The sequence below is a fragment of the Apteryx mantelli genome, chromosome 1, assembly GCF_036417845.1.
Source record: "Apteryx mantelli isolate bAptMan1 chromosome 1, bAptMan1.hap1, whole genome shotgun sequence".
In the NCBI taxonomy this organism is placed as follows: domain Eukaryota; kingdom Metazoa; phylum Chordata; class Aves; order Apterygiformes; family Apterygidae; genus Apteryx; species Apteryx mantelli.
In genome coordinates, this window is record NC_089978.1 from 17,165,535 (window position 1) to 17,187,677 (window position 22,143).

General features: G+C 36.8%; 1 protein-coding gene across 1 annotated transcript in view; it reads left to right on the forward strand.

Moving 5' to 3' along the window:
- Positions 1-22,143, forward strand: part of DYNC2H1 (dynein cytoplasmic 2 heavy chain 1) — a 200,611-nt gene that overhangs the window by 110,528 nt on the left and 67,940 nt on the right. Inside the window, exons 78-82 of the mRNA XM_013956014.2 lie at positions 2,853-2,963; positions 7,283-7,438; positions 9,564-9,639; positions 11,775-11,986; positions 14,017-14,121. Of these exons, the coding sequence (XP_013811468.2) occupies positions 2,853-2,963; positions 7,283-7,438; positions 9,564-9,639; positions 11,775-11,986; positions 14,017-14,121 (660 nt within the window). The remainder of the gene's footprint in view (positions 1-2,852; positions 2,964-7,282; positions 7,439-9,563; positions 9,640-11,774; positions 11,987-14,016; positions 14,122-22,143) is intronic.

Sequence of the window (22,143 nt, forward strand, 5' to 3'; positions counted from 1 at the left end):
TTCTAGGGCTTCATTTTAATTAGCTCTTCTTTTATTTTTAAGTGAAGCTAGTTTCTGATTTACCAAGTTTTTTCTAATTTGAAAGTAAAATGTCTAATATTTTACAGAAATACACTGTTACTTATTGCATATAAAATCATTAACTTACTAGAGCAAAGTGACTTTCCATATATACAACTGTGAAATCTACAAAGGAAACTAAATATAAAATAGAAAGTTGGAGGTTTCTTAATACGGTTATGGCAATTTTATTTCTCCTTTTTTCTAATGATTGTCCATTAAGTGGACTCTATGCACATGAGTTTGGAATCTTCTGTCTAGCAATGACCATGTGGCATGCGTATGCCTTTTACATTTGCATCATCCATTTTGAAAATGTGGACAGGCAACGCATGATAACACTGACGTGTTTCATCTATTCCAAATATGGTAGTGAACAATAAGAAAATGTTTGTAAGCCTCTTATTCAAGTGATTGTAAGGATAAAATTTCAAATCTTACAAGCATCAACAATGTGAATAGGTATCAGAAGTTTCTTATTTCCGAAGAACATACTACTGAAGGTGTTAAAATTCTTACTGAATTTAAGACTTAAGAATTTAAGATTTAAGAATTAGTAGACTAACATTTGCTGATGTTTGACTCAGCACATCCTCTTGCATGCTTTGCATGCCATTAGAAATATGAGGTCATGTAATTCCTGTGTTTAAAGTCTTCTTAAGAGAGATCTGCCTATTTATAATCCAGTTCCATCCAGGAGCTTAAATTTAGTTCTCACGTGAAGATTAAAGCTTCATAACTTACAACTGACTTCTCTTAGCTGTCTTCTAGCCAAACATGATATCTTTAAAGGCACCCTGCGGATGATTTTGATTGAACCAGCATATATATCTCCTTGGATTTTTTCTTAAATATCCTGCATCCAAGACTCTGGATCCTTTTCATATCTTATGTTATCTCCCATAACGTCCTCATAGACAAGCTGATGAAATACAGATTTAATAGTACCACAGTGAAGTGGATTGAAACCTGACTGAATTGCTGGATTCGAAGGGTTGTGATCAGTAACATGAAGTCCAGCTGGAGACCCTTCATTAGTGGTGTGCCCCAGGAGCCAGATCTGTTTAGCATCTTCATTAATGACCTGAATGATGGGACCAAGTGTACCCTCAGCATGACTGCAGATGATACAATACCAGGAGGAGTGGCTGACACACCAGGCTGTGCTGCCATTCACAGGGACCTTGACAGGCTGGAGAAATGGACAGAAAGGAACCTCATGAAGTTCAACAAAGGGAAATACCAAGCCCTATACTTGGGGAGGAATAACCCTGTGCACCAGGACAGTCTGGGGACTGACTGGCCAGAGAGCAGCTTTGCAGAGAAGGACCTGGGAGGGCTGGCGGACAACTGGTTGAACATGGGCCAGCAATGTACCCTTGTGGCAAAAAAGGCCAACAGCCTCCTGGGCTGCATTAGAGAAAGCAACACTAGCAGGTCAAGGGAGATGATCATTTCCCTGTATTCAGTACTGATGAGGCCACATCTGGAGAGCTGGATCCACTGCTGGGCTCCCCAGTACAAGAGAGATGTGTACATACTAGATTGTGTCCAGCAAAGGGCCACAAAGATGACTAAGGGTTTGGAGCATCTGTCATATGACAGGGGGCTGAGAGAGCTGGGATTGCTCAGCCAGTACAAGAGAAAGCTCATGGGGGGTCTTATCAGTATTTATAAATTTCTGATGGGGGTGAGTAAAGAAGGCAGAGCCAGACTCTTCTCAGTGGTGCCCAGTGATAGACCAAGAGGCAATGGGCATAAACTGAAATATAGGCAACTGTGATAGAAAAACATAAGTAAAAACTTTTTTTACAGTGAAGGTGGTTGAACACTGAAAAAGGTTGCTCAGAGAGATTGTGCAGTCTCCATCCTTGGAGATTTTCAAAACCTGACTGGACTGGACAAGCCAAGAGAGTTGGACTAGACAATCTCCAGTGGTCCCTTCCAACCTCGATTATTCTGTGATTGTGTATACCAGATACAACTGTCATTTTGCCCAAAGAACAGAACCATTCATGTCTTAACACAATTTATTTGCTTCTTTACTAAAACTACTGAAAACAAAATGATTGTATCTTGGAGATAATCAAAGTGAATGGATTGTGTGAAAATCTGGTATGAGCTTTCTGAGGTATATATTTCCCAAGACTCACAACCACAAAGCTGTTGAATTTGTTCTCAAGTCAGTTGTCAAGCAACTTTGGCAGCTTTTGTGAAAAATATGTCTGTTTCAGATGCACATAACACACCTGGAGTATGTTTTCATACATTCAATGACTTATTTTTGTGAAGCTTTTGTATTTGAAATAGCATTTGACAATATTTATGTTCTTGGAAGTCTATGCTCCTATCCTCAGTTTTCTGGGAATTCTGATTTGTGAGGTGCATGTAGGACAGACACTTGAAGAAAAAGAAATTAAAATAACTGTACAGTTGCTGAAATTCTTTGAAATCTGTTGTTCTTATATGACCTACAGTCCACTCCTTCCTCTTTTGCGATCTTGCATTCTGTACTTATGAGGAAGCTGCTATATGCTTTTATGCTCTGAATTCAGAATCTGGGAGGAGGGTTGCAAATATTTTGATGCAGCAAGGATGAGCTTTGAACTTGAACGTAGGGCATATGTAGAATGTGTAAAGACAACATATCTTGAACTATAGTTTTTGTGAACCTTATAATAGCAACTAAAGTGTTTTGAGACAGGCATAACTTTTTAAGTTGGAATATTATTTTGCAAATTCTGACCTGTGCATTTAAAAAAATGTTTCAGTATATAACATCTCTTCAATAGGAACTGAATATACTACAGCCTCAATCAAACTTTCGCCTTTGGCTTACTGCAGAAGTTCATCCAAAATTTACTCCAATTTTGCTTCAATCAAGTCTGAAAATAACTTATGAAGTAAGATCTGTTTGGAGAGCTTTTACTACATGTTTACAAGAAATGAACTTTGATGCATAGTGAACTATGCGTCTAGTTAGAATAAAGTTCAGATAATGTGGACTGTTTGTATAACTGATTTTGCCTTATTTGTTAATTAGAAGTAGAACAAAAATGCTAAGAATTTATCTTGAAAGATTTTCAGTGATCATTTGTGATCTATATGTGGAAATTTGCTGAAGCTGTGCTTTAAAGGGAAGGTTTAGAAGATTTCCTTCTAGATATCTTTTCAAATTGAAAGCCTGAAATGATAATAAATTTACCAGGGGGAAGTATTTGCTCTGGTTTCTGCTCCAAATAATTTTATGCATTTAATCAGTTTTTCTTAAAAGCAAAAGCATACCCAGGTCTTGGAGCATGAAAGGGAATGGAGGAATACCCCCTTCTTGATGAATGTCCTCATCTACAGATCACAGTATCAGACTCCCTCTTCCATATTTTTCTCTTTGGTTCCATAACTTTATACTCCTTGGACCCTTTCAACAGAAATGGCTATCCTCCCATACCATGAAACATATGGTTAAAAGCCTTTGCTTTCAAAATGGCTCAAACTAAGGAGTTACTTGGACCATGCTCTCTCAATTTATTGGCAAGTGCTCTCAGTTTATGCACTTATGTCCATTATGGAAATCACGGATGGGGGTACTACTGACCCTCCCACTGGCTACAGAGTGTGGTAGTAGTTTGCCTATAGCTAAACTGAGACAGTTTGATAATTTTTAGAGTCCAATCTTGCTGACTTTCAAGAGGCCAAAATTGTTGCACTTTTGTATTGATTAGAGGGCTTTTTTAAACTTCTGAGATAACTTCTTGCTTGTAATGAGGTCTTCAATAGTACAGAAACTATAGGACTATGCAGGTTTGTCACTTTTTTTTATCTAGCTCCTTGAAATTATTGGATCCACTGTCTTCAGAATAGCTGGAACTCTGCACTGACACAACTTTCTAATTCCTTTCCTTATCTTTTCATGTAAAGCAAATACTTCATTATCATGAGAGAGCGATGATAGCCAATGACTTGGCTAATAATAGTTGATTATTATATGGTTGTGGTATGCCCCATAGCTGTTACTGATCAAGAAGTAGATATTTATTTAAAAGAAAATCATCAATTACATAGTTTTGCAATTGTTGGAAGATTATTTTTACAACTCTGTTTTACTTATAGTAATCTTATGGAAACACTAACAAACATTTTTCAAAAGAAAGGAAAATTGTTCTTATAAATATGAAAATATGATTTAAATCTCTTTAAAATTTATCTGCCTTCACTTGCAAATCATTTGAAAATGACTGGGTATCTAATCAGTTGTTTTTACTTTTTAGTACTGTAATATTTGTTGTTATGTACTCTTTACCTGTGGTTATTTCTACTGGTTGTCTCTTACTAGCAATAAATCAGAGAACTGGCATTTTATCATATATAGATATCTGCTGGAAAGACAACACAGCTAGGCACAAACAGTCCTGGAGGTTCCTGCAGAGCATTGGTGACAACTTCTTGACACAGGTGGTGGAGGAGCCAACAAGGAGAGGTGGGCTGCTGGACCTCGTACTAACAAACAAAGAAGGACTGGTGGAAGATGTGAAGGTCGGGGGCAGCCTTGGCTGCAGTGACCACGAGATGGTGGAGTTGAGGATCCTGCGAGGAGGCAGCAGGGCACCAAGTAGGATCACAACCCTGGACTTCAGGAGAGCAAACTTTGGCCTCTTCAGGGACCTACTTGGAGGAATCCCATGGGTGAGGGCCCTAGAAGGAAGGAGTGTTCAAGAGAGCTGGTTAATATTCAAACATCACTTCCTCCAGGCTCAAGAGCGGTGCATCCCTATGAGTAGGAAGTCAAGCAAAGGAGGCAGGAGACCTGCATGGATGAGCAAGGAGCTCCTGGCAAAACTCAGCCAGAAGAAGGAAGTCTACAGAAAGTGGAAAGGGGGACAGGCCACTTGGGAGGAATATAGGAACGTTGTCAGAGTATGCAGGGATGCGACGAGGAAGGCTAAGGCCCGTTTGGAATTAAATCTGGCTAGAGATGTCAAGGACAGCAAGAAGGGCTTCTTCAAATACATCAGCAGTAAGAGGAAGACTAGGGAAAATGTGGGCCCTTTGCTGAATGGGGTGGGTGCCCTGGTGACGAAGGATGCAGAGAAGGCAGAGTTACTGAATGCCTTCTTTGCTTCAGTCTTTACTGCTCAGGCCAGCCCTCAGGAATCCCAGACTCTGGAGGCAAGAGAGAAAGTCTGGAGAGAGGAAGACTTTCCCTTGGTGGAGGAGGAGTGGGTTAGAGATCATTTAAGCAAACTTGACACCCACAAATCCATGGGCCCTGATGGGATGCGCCCACGAGTGCTGAGGGAGCTGGCGGATGTTATTGCTAAGCCACTCTCCATCATCTTTGAAAGGTCATGGAGAAGAGGAGAGGTGCCTGAAGGCTGGAAGAAAGCCAATGTCACCCCAGTCTTCAAAAAGGGCAAGAAGGAGGACCCAGGGAACTACAGGCCAGTCAGCCTCACCTGCATCCCTGGAAAGGTGATGGAGCAGCTCATCCTGGAGGCCATCTCCAAGCATGTGGAGGACAAGAAGGTGATCAGGAGTAGTCAGCATGGCTTCACCAAGGGGAAATCATGCCTAAGCGATCCAGTAGCCTCCTGTGATGGAATGACTGCCTGGGTAGATGAAGGGAGAGCAGTGGATGTTGTCTACCTAGACTTCAGCAAGGCTTTTGACGCTGTCTCCCATAACATCCTCATAGACAAGCTCAGGAAGTGTGGGTTAGATGAGTGGACAGTGAGGTGGATTGAGAACTGGCTGAATGGCAGAGCTCAGAGGGTTGTGATCAGTGGCACAGAGTCTAGTTGGAGGCCTGTAGCTAGTGGTGTCCCCCAGGGGTCAGTAGTGGGTCCAGTCTTGTTCAACTTCTTCATCAATGACCTGGATGAAGGGACAGAGTGCACCCTCATCAAGTTTGCTGACGATACAAAACTAGGAGGAGTGGCCGATACACCAGAGGGCTGTGCTGCCATTCAGAGAGACCTGGACAGTCTGGAGAGGTGGGAGGAGAGGAACCTCATGAAGTTCAACAAAGGAAAGTGCAGAGTCCTGCACCTAGGGAGGAATAACCCCATACACCAGTACAGGTTGGGGGTTGACCTGCTGGAAAGCAGCTCTGCTGAGAAGGACCTGGGAGTGCTGGTGGACACCAAGTTAAGCATGAGGCAGCAATGTGCCCTTGTGGCCAAGAAGGCCAATGGTCTCCTGGGGTGCATGAGGAAGAGTGTTGCCAGCAGATCGAGGGAAGTGATTCTCCCCCTCTACTCAGCCCTGGTGAGGCCACATCTGGAGTACTGCGTCCAGTTCTGGGCTCCCCAGTACAAGAGGGATGTGGCACTACTGGAGCAAGTCCAGCGAAGGGCTACAAAGATGATTAGGGGACTGGAGCATCTCTCTTATGAGGAAAGGCTGAGAGAGCTGGGCCTGTTTAGCTTGGAGAAGAGAAGGCCGAGAGGAGATCTTATCAATGTGTACAAGTATCTGAAGGGAGGGTGTCAAGAGGATGGGACCAGACTCTTTTCAGTGGTGCCGAGCGACAGGATGCGAGGCAACGGGCACAAACTGAAACACAGACACTTCCATCTGAACATGAGGAGAAACTTTTTCACTGTGAGGGTGACAGAGCACTGGAACAGGTTGCCCAGAGAGGTTGTGGAGTCTCCTTCTCTGGAGATATTCAAAACGCGCCTGGATGCAATCCTGTGCAATGTGCTCTAGGTGACCCTGCTTGAGCAGGGGGGTTGGACTAGATGATCTCCAGAGGTCCCTTCCAACCTCAGCGATTCTGTGATTCTGTGATCTACTGTATCTATTTGCCAGCTTACAGAGTACTCAGATGGCACAGGGCCACTTTGCTCTGATAACAGAAATGAGAAATGGTAGTAGAGCTTATAAAACCAGAAGAAAGATACATGTGTTTGGGGAAAAAAAAAAAAAAAAATTACATGTTTTGATAGGGTAGTATTCTTCACTAAATACTTTTACTGTAGTTACGTCCTCCTAACAATTCTGATTGTAATTTCCTTCAGCATATTTACATTATTTTTGGTACAAGATCATTCTGTTGTTAGGCCATTTATTATAAGGTAATTTTTTTCATGTTTGCTAAATCTCATTTGATATATTCAAGAGTTAAATACTAGTTGTCATTCAAGAGTTATAATTTAAGAAAACAGTACATGAAAATAGAAAATTGTATGCACAGAACAAACTGTTTTTCCTTACAATGCAGGCACCTCCAGGCCTCAAAAAGAATCTCTTGCGAACCTATGAATCGTGGATGCCAGAGCAAATTAATAAAAAGGGAAATTTGTCTCGAGCCCATTCTCTCTTTTGTTTAGCATGGTTTCATGCTGTATGCCAAGAAAGAAGAAATTATATTCCTCAGGTAACTTTTTGTTCACAAACTTTTTTAAAATTTTCCTCATGTATTAGATTTTATACTTGGAAGTCTTTTTCTTCATCTATATGTTTGATCATGTTCAGAACTTTCATTATTGTCTCTGAACTCGTTGTAAGATGAGATCTTCACAGCCTGAATTCTAGCCCCTTGGAAAGTGCCACTGCCTGCCGTTGCGGGTATTGTGTGATTTGTGTCCTAGGTCATCCTGATGCAGGAGTGAAGTCCCATGGAAAGGATTCTGTGAATCTTTCCTGCTTGAGCCAGGAAAAAAATAAACCTTCTCTCCGGGTAGCAAGGTAGAAACTGATTTCTAAACATACTTTGGAACATACATGGTTGAATGGTAGCAAGTAACAATTATGCCTTCTAAATGGTGGAAGCCGTATGAAAGAAGAGACACTTCTTTGAGAAGGAGGAAGCAAGATTGTTTGCTCTCTTTCTGGACGCAAATCCTGTTGAAGGAAAAGGAAGAACAAGGGAATTGACACATTTTATATGAGGACTATAATGGATTTCCAAGACTATAAATTGTTTTTCCTCAGCTAAATTTTTAAAGCAAATACTTTCTGGCTGTGGACACTTAAACTAACAGAAATAAAAACCTGTTCTATGGCTTGTTTCTTTTTATTTAGACTACTGATGAAAATAACATGCCTTCTGATGGGTTTGATCTGACAGAGACTGGAATTTTTGAAAGCTTTTGCTTCTTTTTAGTTTGTGATTTATAGAGTCATCTGCCTCTTCCAGTAACATTCAGCAAAAAGTCTGACTTTGAATGTGATGTTCAAGAAGTGGAACAGGTGAAAACATTTAAAGTACTGAACTGCTGCCTTACCTGTCATTTGGCTGTGTTCAAATTCATGTTCATTTGTCACCAGTTTTCCAAGTGACTTAAATCACTTGAGATAAGGATGTTTCTTTCTCCTTAATTCCACTGTAATTATGTTTGTCTCATCTGCAGACTTATACAGTGATGATTTTATATTTTGCTTGAGTTTATCGCTTTCTACCATGGCTGGACTGTAATTAATGCCAGCTAGAAACTCTTCTTTTTTTTAAATGAATTTTGAGTTATTTTGAGTCAATTTACAGATCTGTGAAGTTAAATACAGTAACACCTTTGAGAAGCTACAACTTCTTTCTAGTTTATGATCTTCAGGGTGACTGGCAGCTGGCACATAGCTTGATTATGGTCTTCTGACCAACTGCAGTCTTGACCTGTGGAAGTACCCCTCTAGTATAACTGGTTATGTGCATATTATCTGACCCCTATGTACCTTTCTTGCCACATGACCCCTATGTACCTGTTTATATGATCTGATCCATATGCAAAGGTACATTCTTACCACATGACCCTGTTAGGTCTTACTTAAGAAGATATAGTAACAAGATAAACCTTTGAGATTTGGATTTCTTAAGTACTGTATCATATCTCAATTTTATTTGTATTTATCCTTTTACATTAAATTTTTTTTGTGAGGAACATTTTTCTTTTCATATCTGTTCAAGAATTATGTAGTACGCATTAATGCTGCATAAAGAATAATGCCGTCAACAACAGAAAGGAGGTTTAAACTAACATTATTAAAATGTTCATATGGCAGTCAGCATTCCTGCCGTAAGAGTAGAAATAATTGTTTTTCTCATTGTAATTTTTTTCTGTCACTATAGAAGTGACATGAAATAAGGAGTAAAATGATCAAATTATAATACAGACAATATTTGAAAAAGCAGACATTTATTAAAATCCAAAGGAAACTAAAATACAAAAGAGCCACCAGAAACAAAATAATAAGTCAATGAGTGATCTAATCAGAGCTGTCAGCAAATTTTAGCTACAGTAAACAGTGTTAGGGAAGAAAAGAACCTTAAGTTCACGTTCCTCATACTTAATGGATTCTAATTTGTGTGACTTTGTAGAATTAAATGCACTGGTAGAGCAGTTTCTATTGCACTACCTCAATTGCACTTTAGAGGAGATAGGATGTCTCTTCTTTCACTCAGTGCTAAGTGTTGTACATTATTCAGTAACCACTTAATATTTTCATTGTACTTCATGATCATCATTTTGTAACTAATTAATTTTTTTTAATTTCTTTTTAAATTTTAGGGTTGGACCAAATTTTATGAATTTTCTTTATCTGATCTCTGTGCGGGTTTTGACATTATTGATAGACTCTTTGAGGGTAAGTCACTTTTTAAGGGAAGCTTACTCATCTCTGTAGCATAACCTTTCTGAATGCCTTTCATTTAAAATTTTTATAATATTAAGTACTTTCCCACTTATTTTTATAACTTGATTACTTTGTATGATTGCTTTTTTTGGAGTAGGCCTGTTCTGTTTCATGGCAGCTTTCAGCTTTCAGCACAGATTTTCAGATTTTGCATTTGAATCTTCATTTCACTTCTACAAGTGGTACATTTGTAGAAGATTTTCACATATATATATATATATATATATATATATGTATGGCCAGATAATTAGGTAACTACATTAATATGGGATGTAGCCTGACCCTAAATCAGCCATGTTAGGCTTATCAGGCTTTGCTGAACTTAGATTCAGACTCTGAGGCTATGTCTGTATTAGTAAACTGATTAGGGCAGGACACAGGCTCAAAACTGTTCCATGATTGGGTTTATTTTTCCTGTGTTTGGCCTACACCAATTGGCATTCTCCCAGACAGTGACCAGACATGGCTTATAGAATAGCAGGGGCTGGATACTCTATCAGTAGTCCTGAGGCTACCTTATTTTAGGGCATAAGAGAGTTTAGCTGTATGGATGCAAGCTATATTGTGCCACCTGACCTTAGGTTCAAACAGGGGGCCTCTATTGTTAGTAGAGATGTAGCCTGAAGAGTTTGATCTTTCTACAACACTCAGATAATAGCTGAGATGCTGCAAGGATCGCCACCCATAAGCAAAGCCAGAAATATGGGGTGAATGATAATTCCATTTTTTGGGTTGGGTAAGCCAATAGTTTGTGTATGTCAGGAACTATTCTTCTAGGCTTCCTGAGTCCAGCAGAATTAATGGGAAATATGGGAATGCCTGGAGGATGAGATCTTCTGCCTCCATACCTTCCCAGTGTGAGCTCCCTCATATACTGAATGAATGAATTGAATATAAACTCCCTCATATTGAAATTCATTGTTAGGTTGAACCCATTACTGTTAAGGAGGTTAGTAATTTCTTAATATTAGTAAATAGGAAAAAAGTTAGGTTTTTATAAAATTGTTTGCATTTTATATAGTTTCACAGTAAGGTTAGGATCTGATATTCAAAAACAATTTAAGATCATTGACTTAAATGAGATTTATGGATGACTATAAATGAGTATTTTATGGAATTGAACATTAGCTATACAGACTTGAAACATACAGGATGATGTAAAGAGCTTTGAATCATTAACTATTAATGATAATCATTAATCTAATCATTAACTATTGCTATGAAGATAACTTTTCTTATGAAGGAATGATAGAAGTATTTGGAATACACTGGTTACCACAAAAAAAGCCTTACAGTAATTGCTGCTTCCTTTCATCCGGTGACTTTTAGTAGTAGAGATCTGATCTCTACTACAGTTGGTACTAGAGTAGTTAGTTCTGATCAAGCTTTCACCTACACTGGAAGGTAGTGTAGATTAAGTTCAGTGTAGTTATTTTAGGCAAATGTGATAGAAGGGAGGGAACGTAAGTTATGTTAAACGTGTTAAGCCAGAAAAATGTAATTACAACAACAGGAATCTGACCAGGAAACTAATAGTAACATGCTTAGTTTTGCAGACTACATTGTGTGATTTGTAATGATCACAAAGTATCTAGCCTAGACCTCTTTGTATTTGAAAGACAGAATTTGCAATAATGACTTTTTGGAGCATTATCCAGTTTTGTTTCAATGGGTTAGCTTACTCTATGAGATCAGATGGGAATGTAGTACAAAATAGTGTATAAAATTTTGAGCAAGTGAAATTTTGCCTATTCATGACAAAGGATGACACAATTAAAATTTTTACGGTATCCTCTCTGAAATGCATGTAACCAATTGGCATATCTCCAGTAAAAAGTTCTTGAAGACTTCTGCTATATTTCTGAGAATTCATTTTTGATTTCAAACACAGTAACTGCTAGTTTTATCAATGGAAAATATTTACAAACCCAGTGAAGCTTTTGCAACTTTTATTGTTTGGTAATAGAGGAGAAAAACAATTAGAAATGAATTATTGGGTGTGTTTGTATTTTTGTATTTCACTGAAGAATAACTGCGATGACAAAAAGCAATGCTTATAATGCAATGTTAAAAAAATAAATTTACAGATTCCAAAGATTTTCAGTGGGAATTTGTGCATGGCTTGTTTGAAAATGCAATTTATGGAGGCCGTATAGATAATTACTTTGATATGAGGGTTCTTCGGTCCTATTTGGAGCAGCTTTTCAATTCAAGAATCATTGGCAGTTTAAATGGTAGAGGCAAGAAGATGACTAAATTCCCATATTCCATCTCTTTACCGAATTCCTGCAGTGTTTTGGTAGGTATACATCTCTTATTATCTACTATAGAAAATGGTACATGTTATTTTCCAGAAGCATTATATCCACAAACAAAGCCAGAGATGTAATGCAAATGATACCTCCATTTCTTTGAGAATTCTTTTGTGTGGAACAGTAATTCCTCTGTTGTCAGAACTATTCTGCTAGATTGTTCGATCAGTGTCCTTATTTTATGGTATCTGATGGGATTATGGTGAAAAGCGGTATAGCTGTGAAGAACTGAATAAAATAACTTGAATCTCTTTTGACAAAGGAGGACATCATTACATTTTTAGTAATTTAGTATGTTAACCTATTAACACTCTTGTACAGAACACTGAATATTCTTTATCTCCTAGATGAAACAGGGAAATTTAAATACATCCCCATATTTGTAAAATACATTAACATTCTGGCATAATTTGCTGATATGGTCTGGATGTTGTATGTCATTTTATTTGGAGATAAATATGGATTCTGATTCTCCTTTAGTATTCAAGAGTGTAAATGAGAGGGAATTCACCTGAGTCTGAAGAACTGGTATCTCTCTATCCTTTCCCATATTATTATTATTATTATTACTACTACTACTACTATCATTACCATTACTATTGCTATTATTATTATTAATATTCATTTGTATTTTGAAGTAGTATTCTTATCGACTTAACTGCTTACGTAGTATGGAACTATTTCAGTTAAAACAAATTGCGGTCATTTTTCTATCTGGATTCTGACCATCTAGGTTTTGGGTTTGTTTATTTGTTTATTTTAAATATGTTATTTAAATATGTTATATACTTGTTTTCTGTAGAAGTGCTGAACTAATATCATAAAAAGGGAAGAAGTAAACAAACTAGGCTTCTCTATTTGCAAGGATAATGTGGTCAAATAGATGGGCCTTTCTTCTTGTCTGCACTGCTTTAATATCTCTCTATTTCTAATAGTTTTGTGATTATTACTGTAAGAGTTCCATACATTTATGTGTCTTAAATATTTTTGTGTTAGTAGTTTTAATGAATAGAATACTAGTAATAAAACTAAATTTGATTACTTAAGTCAATTGGCATAATATATCTTACCAAATAGTGTTCCCTCAGTGTTCACTGAAGAGATCTGCTGTTACAGTTATCTCAGAACTAAGGTTCATGTCCAAGTACATCATGTACACTTGGAACCTGATCTTGCAAACACTCAGTAAGATTACTCACAGTAATAAATCAGAGCACAAGCATGAATGTGTTCAGGATCAAGGACAAAGTGCACATGGTATAATGCATTAAGGTGCAGCCAGACTTTTAAATACCAAATGTTTTTGCCATTAGAGCCACAATAAGAGACATCCAAGACCATTAGTCTATGCTTGTCCACAAGGCCTCTTTCTGTTTCGTATGAGAAGAGCATCACTAATGATTGTTACACTAGACCCACTATTGAGTCTATTTTGCCTCTCCAATAATAGTGCAAACCTAAATATATTTTTACGTGCTTACATGTTTATGTTTATAAACATATATGCATGTTTACATGTTTATGTTTATAAACAATTTCCTCTTTTTGCATGATAATATCTTCATAAGAGATTTAAGTAGAAGCCCATGTTCATTATATAAATATGTATTATACTATACTATTCAAATTCCAAATGCTAAAATCCTTTTTTTCTATGTTATATTACAATTAATCTTATTTTTATCTTTTCAATTGAAGTATTGTAACTACTTTTCAGAGAAAACTTCTTAGCATGATTTTTTTTTCCTAATTAATAACATCACTGTAATCAGAATTGCTTTTTGCCTTTTTGGAGTGGAGACAATTTGGGCTTTCTGTTGATTTTACTACAGTTTTTTATAAAAAACATTTATAAATTTATAAATAAAATTTCCAAAATACATCATGTATTATATAGTCATTCTAATTTTTGTGTCATGCAGTGCACTTATTGAAATTCTTTTCAGCATACGCTGTTAATCTCATGAACTGAACAAAGAGTTCCTTCAGGTATGTTTATTCTTTTCTTCTAATGTAGGATTATCGTAATATTATTGAAAGCCTTCCAGAAGATGATAAACCTGAATTTTTTGGCCTGCCTGCTAATATTGCTCGTTCATCACAACGTATGGTCAGTTCCCAGGTAAGGTTATATTTTGCATTGATCTCTGAATCTTTGGCTAGAGACACCAAGCACCTGTTCAAAAATATGAATTTCCATAAGAAATTCAGACTAAACAGAGGAATATGTTGACTTTTATCTGTAGACTACTTCTTTGTAATAAACATTACAATTTCAGAATGTAAAAGAAATTTCAAAATAAACTCTACAGGTATCTCTGGTATAGGCTAGAGTTACTTAGTTTAATTAATAGCAAGACATTCTTTAATATTTTATTTAAATCAAATTGTTTGCTTATAAATTTAATACATTGTTTTACTGTGTTCTGACACTTGATTTTCTGTAGTTTGCATTATCAGCAATTCCAGGAGATAAAGTATGCTTGCCACTCTGTTGATTTTCTGTTAGTTCAGCATAGCTTATGCTAACCACAACCACTTTTTCAACTTACATTTAAAACTTCAGTTTCCACAGTAGTGCTTATGGGTGGTTAGCTTTGCTTCTGACATTTAAAAGATGGCTTCTAGCATACAGGTCCTATCAAATGAAGAATTAGGTGAGAAAACTACAGGTAAATATGTGTCAGGCAGATTCAGGTCTTACCTAGCTGATTCTTTCTTTGAAGATGGAAACTTGGAGGACCAGAAATACCTTCACAAAGGCAAACATGAAAATAGTCCACTTCTAACAGTGAATGGTGTGAGACAAAATGCTCTCAGTGAACTACTCCTATTTTCATCAGCATCCAGGTTATTTTCAATAACAGGATTGTTATAGAGAAGGAACATAAATACACATAGATTCCAAAGGAAGAAAAGGAAGAGTGTCTCTATTGCAGTTCAGCACTAAAAGTTTACTCCTGTATCTAGTTACAGTTTTGTATGTACTAGCAAAAATGGATGTAATGAGGTTTCTGGAATTCCAGTTCTTTTAGTCCTTTTCCAGGACTGTATAGATAAGCCTATAATGAAACTTCATTGTATATCACGTGTCAACCATTGGTAATATCTCTCACATAAAATCATCTGATTCCTTACCCACAGTATTATCACGTATCAGGATTTCTCAGAGCAACCACATTCATTTGGTCAAAATTCTAGCTAGCTTTTTACCTTTGATCTTTAAAGTCTTGCACTACCATCTCTTTGAATTGTCAGTTTTTCTCACCTGCAGTATGTTCTATGAATCATAGAATTAACAGCTCTTTCAGGAGAGAAATTATCATTTTAAATGGGATTCAAACATTCAGATTCAGGTATTTCATTTGCTGTTATATTTCAGGTACCTTATGAAATGGTTTTCATAATGTGTGTGCCTCAGTTGCCATGTAGTCCATGAAGACAGAGACAATGGAAGGCTTTATCTGCTTAAATTCAAACACCTAATTTTAGTGGAAAGGCTGTACCTCTGGAGATCTTCAAAAAGAGTCACCTTTCTCCATGATGCAGATAGAGAACTTACACACTTACCTTAGGAGAACTTCTTTAATATACACTAAAAAATTCCGGAGAAAATTAAATGCCTAATTAAGATAGATTAGACCTCATTGTGGCTGTGGTTATAAGGACTCATTCCTTTCTAATAGAAGGGAAGGTCTCTTTTTATGCTTTACAAAAAGGATTGTCTTTCCTTCTGTTGAATCCTGAACAATGGTTTCAAATACAATACAGATTTATATTAAGACCTGAAGTTCAGCTTCCTTGTTTATGTCCTTTTATACTAGTGGCGGGGTCTTCAGACATCCAAACAGTCTATCTGGTCTGGTGTTATAAGCTGTGTGTTTTGGAATTGGTCAAAACAGACATTATGAGCCTATTCCTGAAGAAATCAAAGCCGCCTCCAAAAAGCCTGATCTCATGATGGAAAGACCTTGCACTTTAACTTGAAATAGCCTGCAAGGTAGAGATCATTACCTTTGTTAAACATGTGAAGTGGATTTTCCATAGTCTGTTTTTTCTACATTTAAAAGAAATATTATGTATGACGATTAAAAAACAGAAAAACCTTGTCATTCAGGCATCTGCTTATCAGTGGAATTACTCTATATCAGCGTATTTCACTATTTTTTATTTACATTCATGCTTTGTCATACTTTTCTGTCATAGACCTGTGGGAGATGCTGAGATTCAGAACAGAACACATCTCATCCAATAATTTTCTATTTTGTTGACACTTCCTTCAGTTTCCTGTTCTTGGGGTTATTTTATTAGAGAACAGACAACATTTTATTTGACCTTTGATTGTTAAATTTCCATAACCCATTTAATGAATTGAGTACATATAGAGTGATTAGATATTTAAGAATACTTTAAGATTTTTTTTTTATATTCACAGTTTTTTACTTTTTGGTGATGCATGCAGATTCATGAAAGTAATATATACTTTTCTACCATTGATACTTATTTTGAAGGTAGAATCTGCACTATGGTGAAGGGCACAAACACATGAAATACAGTACCTTATCCAGGTATCTTTCTTTGTTTCCAGTTAGCTCTATGCCAAGATCATTTTTAGCATTATCACTGAAAATAGTAAGAAAAATGTGTTCAGATGATTATCTTCAGTTATAGATATAATTGTTTAGGAATTAAATGAACACAAAATTCTTGAGACACTTTTTGATCAAATAATTCAGTTGATGTTGAATAGCATCCACCTATGTAAGTAGTTTTACTAGTTCTATTTACATTGTTAATCTAATTTCTATTAATGGGATAGTTCTTACAACTTCTGTTCACTGAATGTTAAGGTTTTAGTTTGGTCCCCAAATTTGAAAGCAATAGTTTGGCAGAGAGAAGATGGTTAATATTTTGTGCTTACCTTTTTCTGAAAGTGAACACTTTTGAAGAATTCTTAATTTCTCCCTGTCATCAAAATTCTATCTTTACTATTTAGAAATGAGAAATTAAAAAAAGAGTTGTTCTCACTAAAGAGCAGCATATGTCTACTTACATATGTTATAATAATGAAAAGTAATTGTTCCTCAATTTAATGAAAATAAAGTGCCAGGGTCTTTTGGGGTCTTTTTTTAAAAAATCATTAGTATTAAATATCTCACTTATTGCTGTAGCAGCAAGATATGGCAAATGACTATATCATAGTTGAGAGTTCTTAGCTATCATGTGACTGCAGTCTAGTTCAGATCTGATTATATGTTTTATATGTGAGAATGCAGTTGTTGTAGTGCTTCAAGAATACGTGATGATGAGAGGTTTGTCATGTATTTCTCTGAATCGTGTATGCCCCAACTTGGGTGAATGACCTATTACGTTGGATACAACAAAAATCTGTCTGCTTCTAATACTGTTGTTGAACCTAATTAATGGCACAACTAACAGATTCTCTGGGACAGCTATTCTTATTCTTCTTTGTGGAGCCAGAAAATATCAAGTGTCTGTCCTGGGAAATGTTTTTTGTTCCCCTTGTAACTTCTGTTTTGTCAGTCTAATAAGGGAAATGGTGAAGTGATTTGAATTCTGGATGTCTTGAACATAAACACTTTGTTTAGTTTGTTGTACTAAACTTTTCAGCTGATAATGTTTAGCACTTCCTTTCCCCTAGGTGTCAATTCAGATGCCTATAAATAGGCATCTTGTATCATCTGAGTTGCCCTAGTGTATTCAAGATGTCTACAAGGATCTAGCAGATATGACACATGATCCAAGGGAATTCATTTTCTTCTTGGACCAGCAGCTGGAATTCAAGGGTAAAATGGAACTAGATGCCAGTATTTAAGCAGTTGATTCCCATTGCTGGTGTAATGTTACAACATACGCGCCTGGATGCAATCCTGTGCAATGTGCTCTAGGTGACCCTGCTTGAGCAGGGGGGTTGGACTAGATGATCTCCAGAGGTCCCTTCCAACCTCAGCGATTCTGCGATTCTGTGTAAGCTCGTGCAGTACAGTGTGGATCTGCTGGAAGTCCAGTGTCATATCTGCCTATCTGTGACATTTTCTTGGATATCCTACAGGGTCTTAAATGGCATTATGTATAGCAACTGAATTGAGCCATTAATGCTTAGAGCTTAGGGAGGAATTTGACTAAGGAATGACTGTACTTCAGCCTGAGTTGAAAATAGGTAATGCTCACAGGCAGATGAAAACCTTTTCTTTAATTCAGGTTTGCTCTCTGGGATTTCTAACATCTCTTAGGTCAAATGTGGAGCCAGTTTAGAACTTTGGAGCAAAGCTTTAATTCTTTATCTTTATTCTATAATTTTTGTTTTCTTTGGTTTTAGTTAAAAAAAAGTCTGGATGAGAGAATACAGCTACTGGATAAGCACAGTTAAACAGTACAAATCTTTAACCAGTGATTAGCATAGTTTATTTGACCAGTAAATTAATTGTGTCATATGACATGAAAGTTGACTGAATGGCAAATCTTGTATCAGAGCTGTGAAATGAGCTGGTCTGTATATCAAATGGAAATCACTTTAATAATTAACTGCACAACCATATCATGCTGCCTTAGAAAGGGGCAAGTTATAGGGAGAGAAAAAGGATTAGTTTAGCTAGAAGTACAATGAGTTCCCTATAATTACAAGACTTGAAATAAAGACTTGAAATAAAAATTTGGTATTTTTTATAAAAAAAGTATGCTCTCACTCACCCAAAAAGGGCTCAGTGCGGAAATTTCTTTTTGGTGTAAGACCCTTGTTCTGTAGAAATTCTTGCCTCTGAATATTGGGTTTGAATTTCTTGAATATCAAATATAATTTTTTTAGCTGGTTCAGTGTTCAGAATATTGAATACCTGAGTCTAGCAATGAGACCACAATGATGATTAAAAGTTTGGAGCATCTGACATATGAAGGGAGGCTGAGAGAGCTGAGATTGTTTAGCCAGGAGGAGAGGAGGCTTAGGGAGGATCTTATCAATATTTATAAATACCTAATGGTGGGGAATAAAGAAGGTAGAGTTGGTCTCTTCTCAATGGTGCCCAGGAAATTCCATCTGAATATAAGAAAACACTTCTTCACTATGAGGATGGTTGAATACTGGAACAGGCTGCCTAGAGGTGTCATGGAGTCTCCATCCTTGGAGATATCAAAACCTGACTGGACAAAGTCCCGGGCAACCTCCTCTAGATGACCCTGCCTGAGCAAGGGGGTTGGGCTAGACAGTCTCCAGAAGACCCTTCCAACCTCAACCATTCTTTGATTCATTGAAAAATTGACTAGATGTTCTCTTATCTTGCTTATTCTTTTGTAGTTAACAATGAATATATTTCATCTTTTAAAAACTTCTTACAATCTTTTTACATAAACATGAACTTACTTTAAATATTTTTATCTTTGTCGGATACTCATGGAATAGACTGCTGAATGGAGGCAGTATTGATTATTGTATGTGATGTATTTCACACAGAATCACAGAATCACAGAATGGTTGAGGTTGGAAGGGACTTCTGGAGATCATCTAGTCCAACACCCCTGCTCAAGCAGGGTCACCTAGAGCACATTGCACAGGATCGTGTCCAGGCAGGTTTTGAATATCTCCAGAGAAGGAGACTCCACAACCTCTCTGGGCAACCTGTTCCAGTGCTCTGTCACCCTCACAGTAAAGAAATTTTTCCTCATATTCAGATGGAAGATTATTTAATCTACACTTTACATAATCTATTAAGATCTGCAGTTGTTAAAAATGCCAGTATTTGGAAATAAATCCTTAGTTAACCTGCACAAAATCAGAACAGATTCATGAGAGTTACTCTGTGAAGGAATATATATGGTGAACTTCTCATTTACTTGCAAACTCACACTCTACTGAACTGCTGTGTTTTACTATAAACTGTAGATCAGAATCCTGAAAATATGAGACTGTTGTAGTTACAATTCTGTGATACTCTTTTGTAATATGAGTGAGAGCCTCATCCTTCCAACAGTAGCTTGCATTACTTCTTTGAGCACCTTAAGTTGCCACCAACTCAAACAGTCACCAAGTCACTAGCACCAGAAAGATCAAATTTAGAACCCTTTATGTCCACTGCTTCACTGAGTCTGTGGAAAATATGTGGTTTATTTTCTTATGCTTATAATTTATGTCTACTGTCCCATATAGTTCCCCAGCTGCTAGACATTATCCTTTTTCAGGGTGCGTTTTTTCACTGACATCTCCTTCCTTATGCAGGGAGGCACAGAATGTTACTGTGTCCCCCACTAAAATCAGAATTGGGGAAGCAGTTCTTTTAAAACATACATACTTTGAAATCACATAATTAAACCAGAGGAGACCTTCTATTAGGTCTCAGAGATTTAAAATAATCATTCAAATATATATTGACTTAAAGTAAATTATATTCATCAATCTTTTGTCATTTCAAAATCTTTTAAGATAAATTTTAAACAGATAATACTGTGATTTGTTTAACTAAACATGAAGTTATAGTGATGCATTTTTATAAGAAATCTGATTTCATTTTACGAAATTGTTTCACTGTACAATATTTAGATCAACAGAAATGTAGATTTTATATAGACTTTCTGTGAATGTTATTTATTTTTTCATTCGTTTATTTATTTTTCATTCATTTGTATTGCTGCAGCATGACATTTCTGTGCTGTAGCAGAGATTTGCTGAAGCACAGTGCAGCATTTTGCAGTCATGCAGAGATCTGTTCTGTAACCTACTGCATTGCTAATGTTGGTGTAAGCCCAAAGCATAGCACTAAAAGGAAACAGACTTTTTTCCAATAAACATGCCAAATATTGATCCATATTATATTCATAGCTTCTTTTTTTTTTCACAGACAACTTCTTCAGTTATAATTTAAGTGCTAAATACTGCTAGTTGAATTATTTTAATACTGGTAATTACTAATTGAATCATTAGAAATTATGTTCCAAGATGCTATGTAGGGCAACTCAGAGTATTAAGACTGCATGCATACTGAATGCTGGTAAGAGTCATTTTCTTTTTAAGAATATATTTAGCTTAAATAGATGTGATCTTTTCAGCAACCTGACTTACATTTTTTCTGGGTTTTGTCTGTAATTGTTTTACATAGGAAGAGTTTGGTAAATTTTTAGAGGCTATATTTCTAGAGTTCACTGTGGCTTTGGTTCTGCCTCACCTACTGTTACAACATACATCTTTGACATAATGTCCTGTAGGTTGAATATGGTTATGAATAATCTCACATCTCTTGCTGTGTTTTCTCTGCAAACAGTGCAGTAAAAATACAGCTGACAGTGCAGCTACAGGAGTCAGAGTAGCTTGTCCTGCCTGTTTTACACCAGACAGAGATGTTCTGTATAGTTGCAGCCCAGGTTTCCCCACTCTCAACAAGTGTCCCTACCACTTAGTTACAGTCCCGCTCCTTTCTTCTGATCTGATAAACATTATATTCTTGCCTGCATATTGGCCTATATTCAGATGGTTTAATCTCCCAACCTAACTGATAACCTAGTGATTAGAGCAGTCTACTAGAATGTGTGGAGATTTACTTTGGACTTTTGATGAGAAGGGCCTGTAAGCTAGATCTCACTCTAGTCACCTTCTTGCAGAGTGGGCTCTAGACTCCGGTATACAGAGCTGTCTCTTATTCTTGGGACCATATTTCTTTTTTTCATGTATGCCTATGAACCTGTTTCATCCTTTATTATATTTTTAATAGAACCATATATAGATAGTGTCTTAATCAAAACAATGTATGTGATAAATAGAATTTTTCCAGACTGAAACATACAGGCCTGCGTATGCATTCTTACACCTTAGAAAAGCAGTAAGAGCTATCTTGTTCTGTGCAGGACTTAGTGTACCTGTAACTAATTAGTTATTGCTAGTTACCACCCTAGAAGATGAAATGAAAATATAGTGCCTGTAGCGCTTCTTAGAGAATGTAACATTTTACAGCCTTCTGTTAGTGTTGTGTGATTCCATCAAATCCTGTTGAATGGCTATGCCTGCAAATGACTACAGCCAGTAACAAGTAGCTATGTATGATCAGCCAGCTGGTAAATTTAAATGTTTTCCAATAATGTAGTAAAGCATTTTGTGAAGAAGCCTGTTTGTTCAGTAATTGGCAGGAGATCCAAGACACTT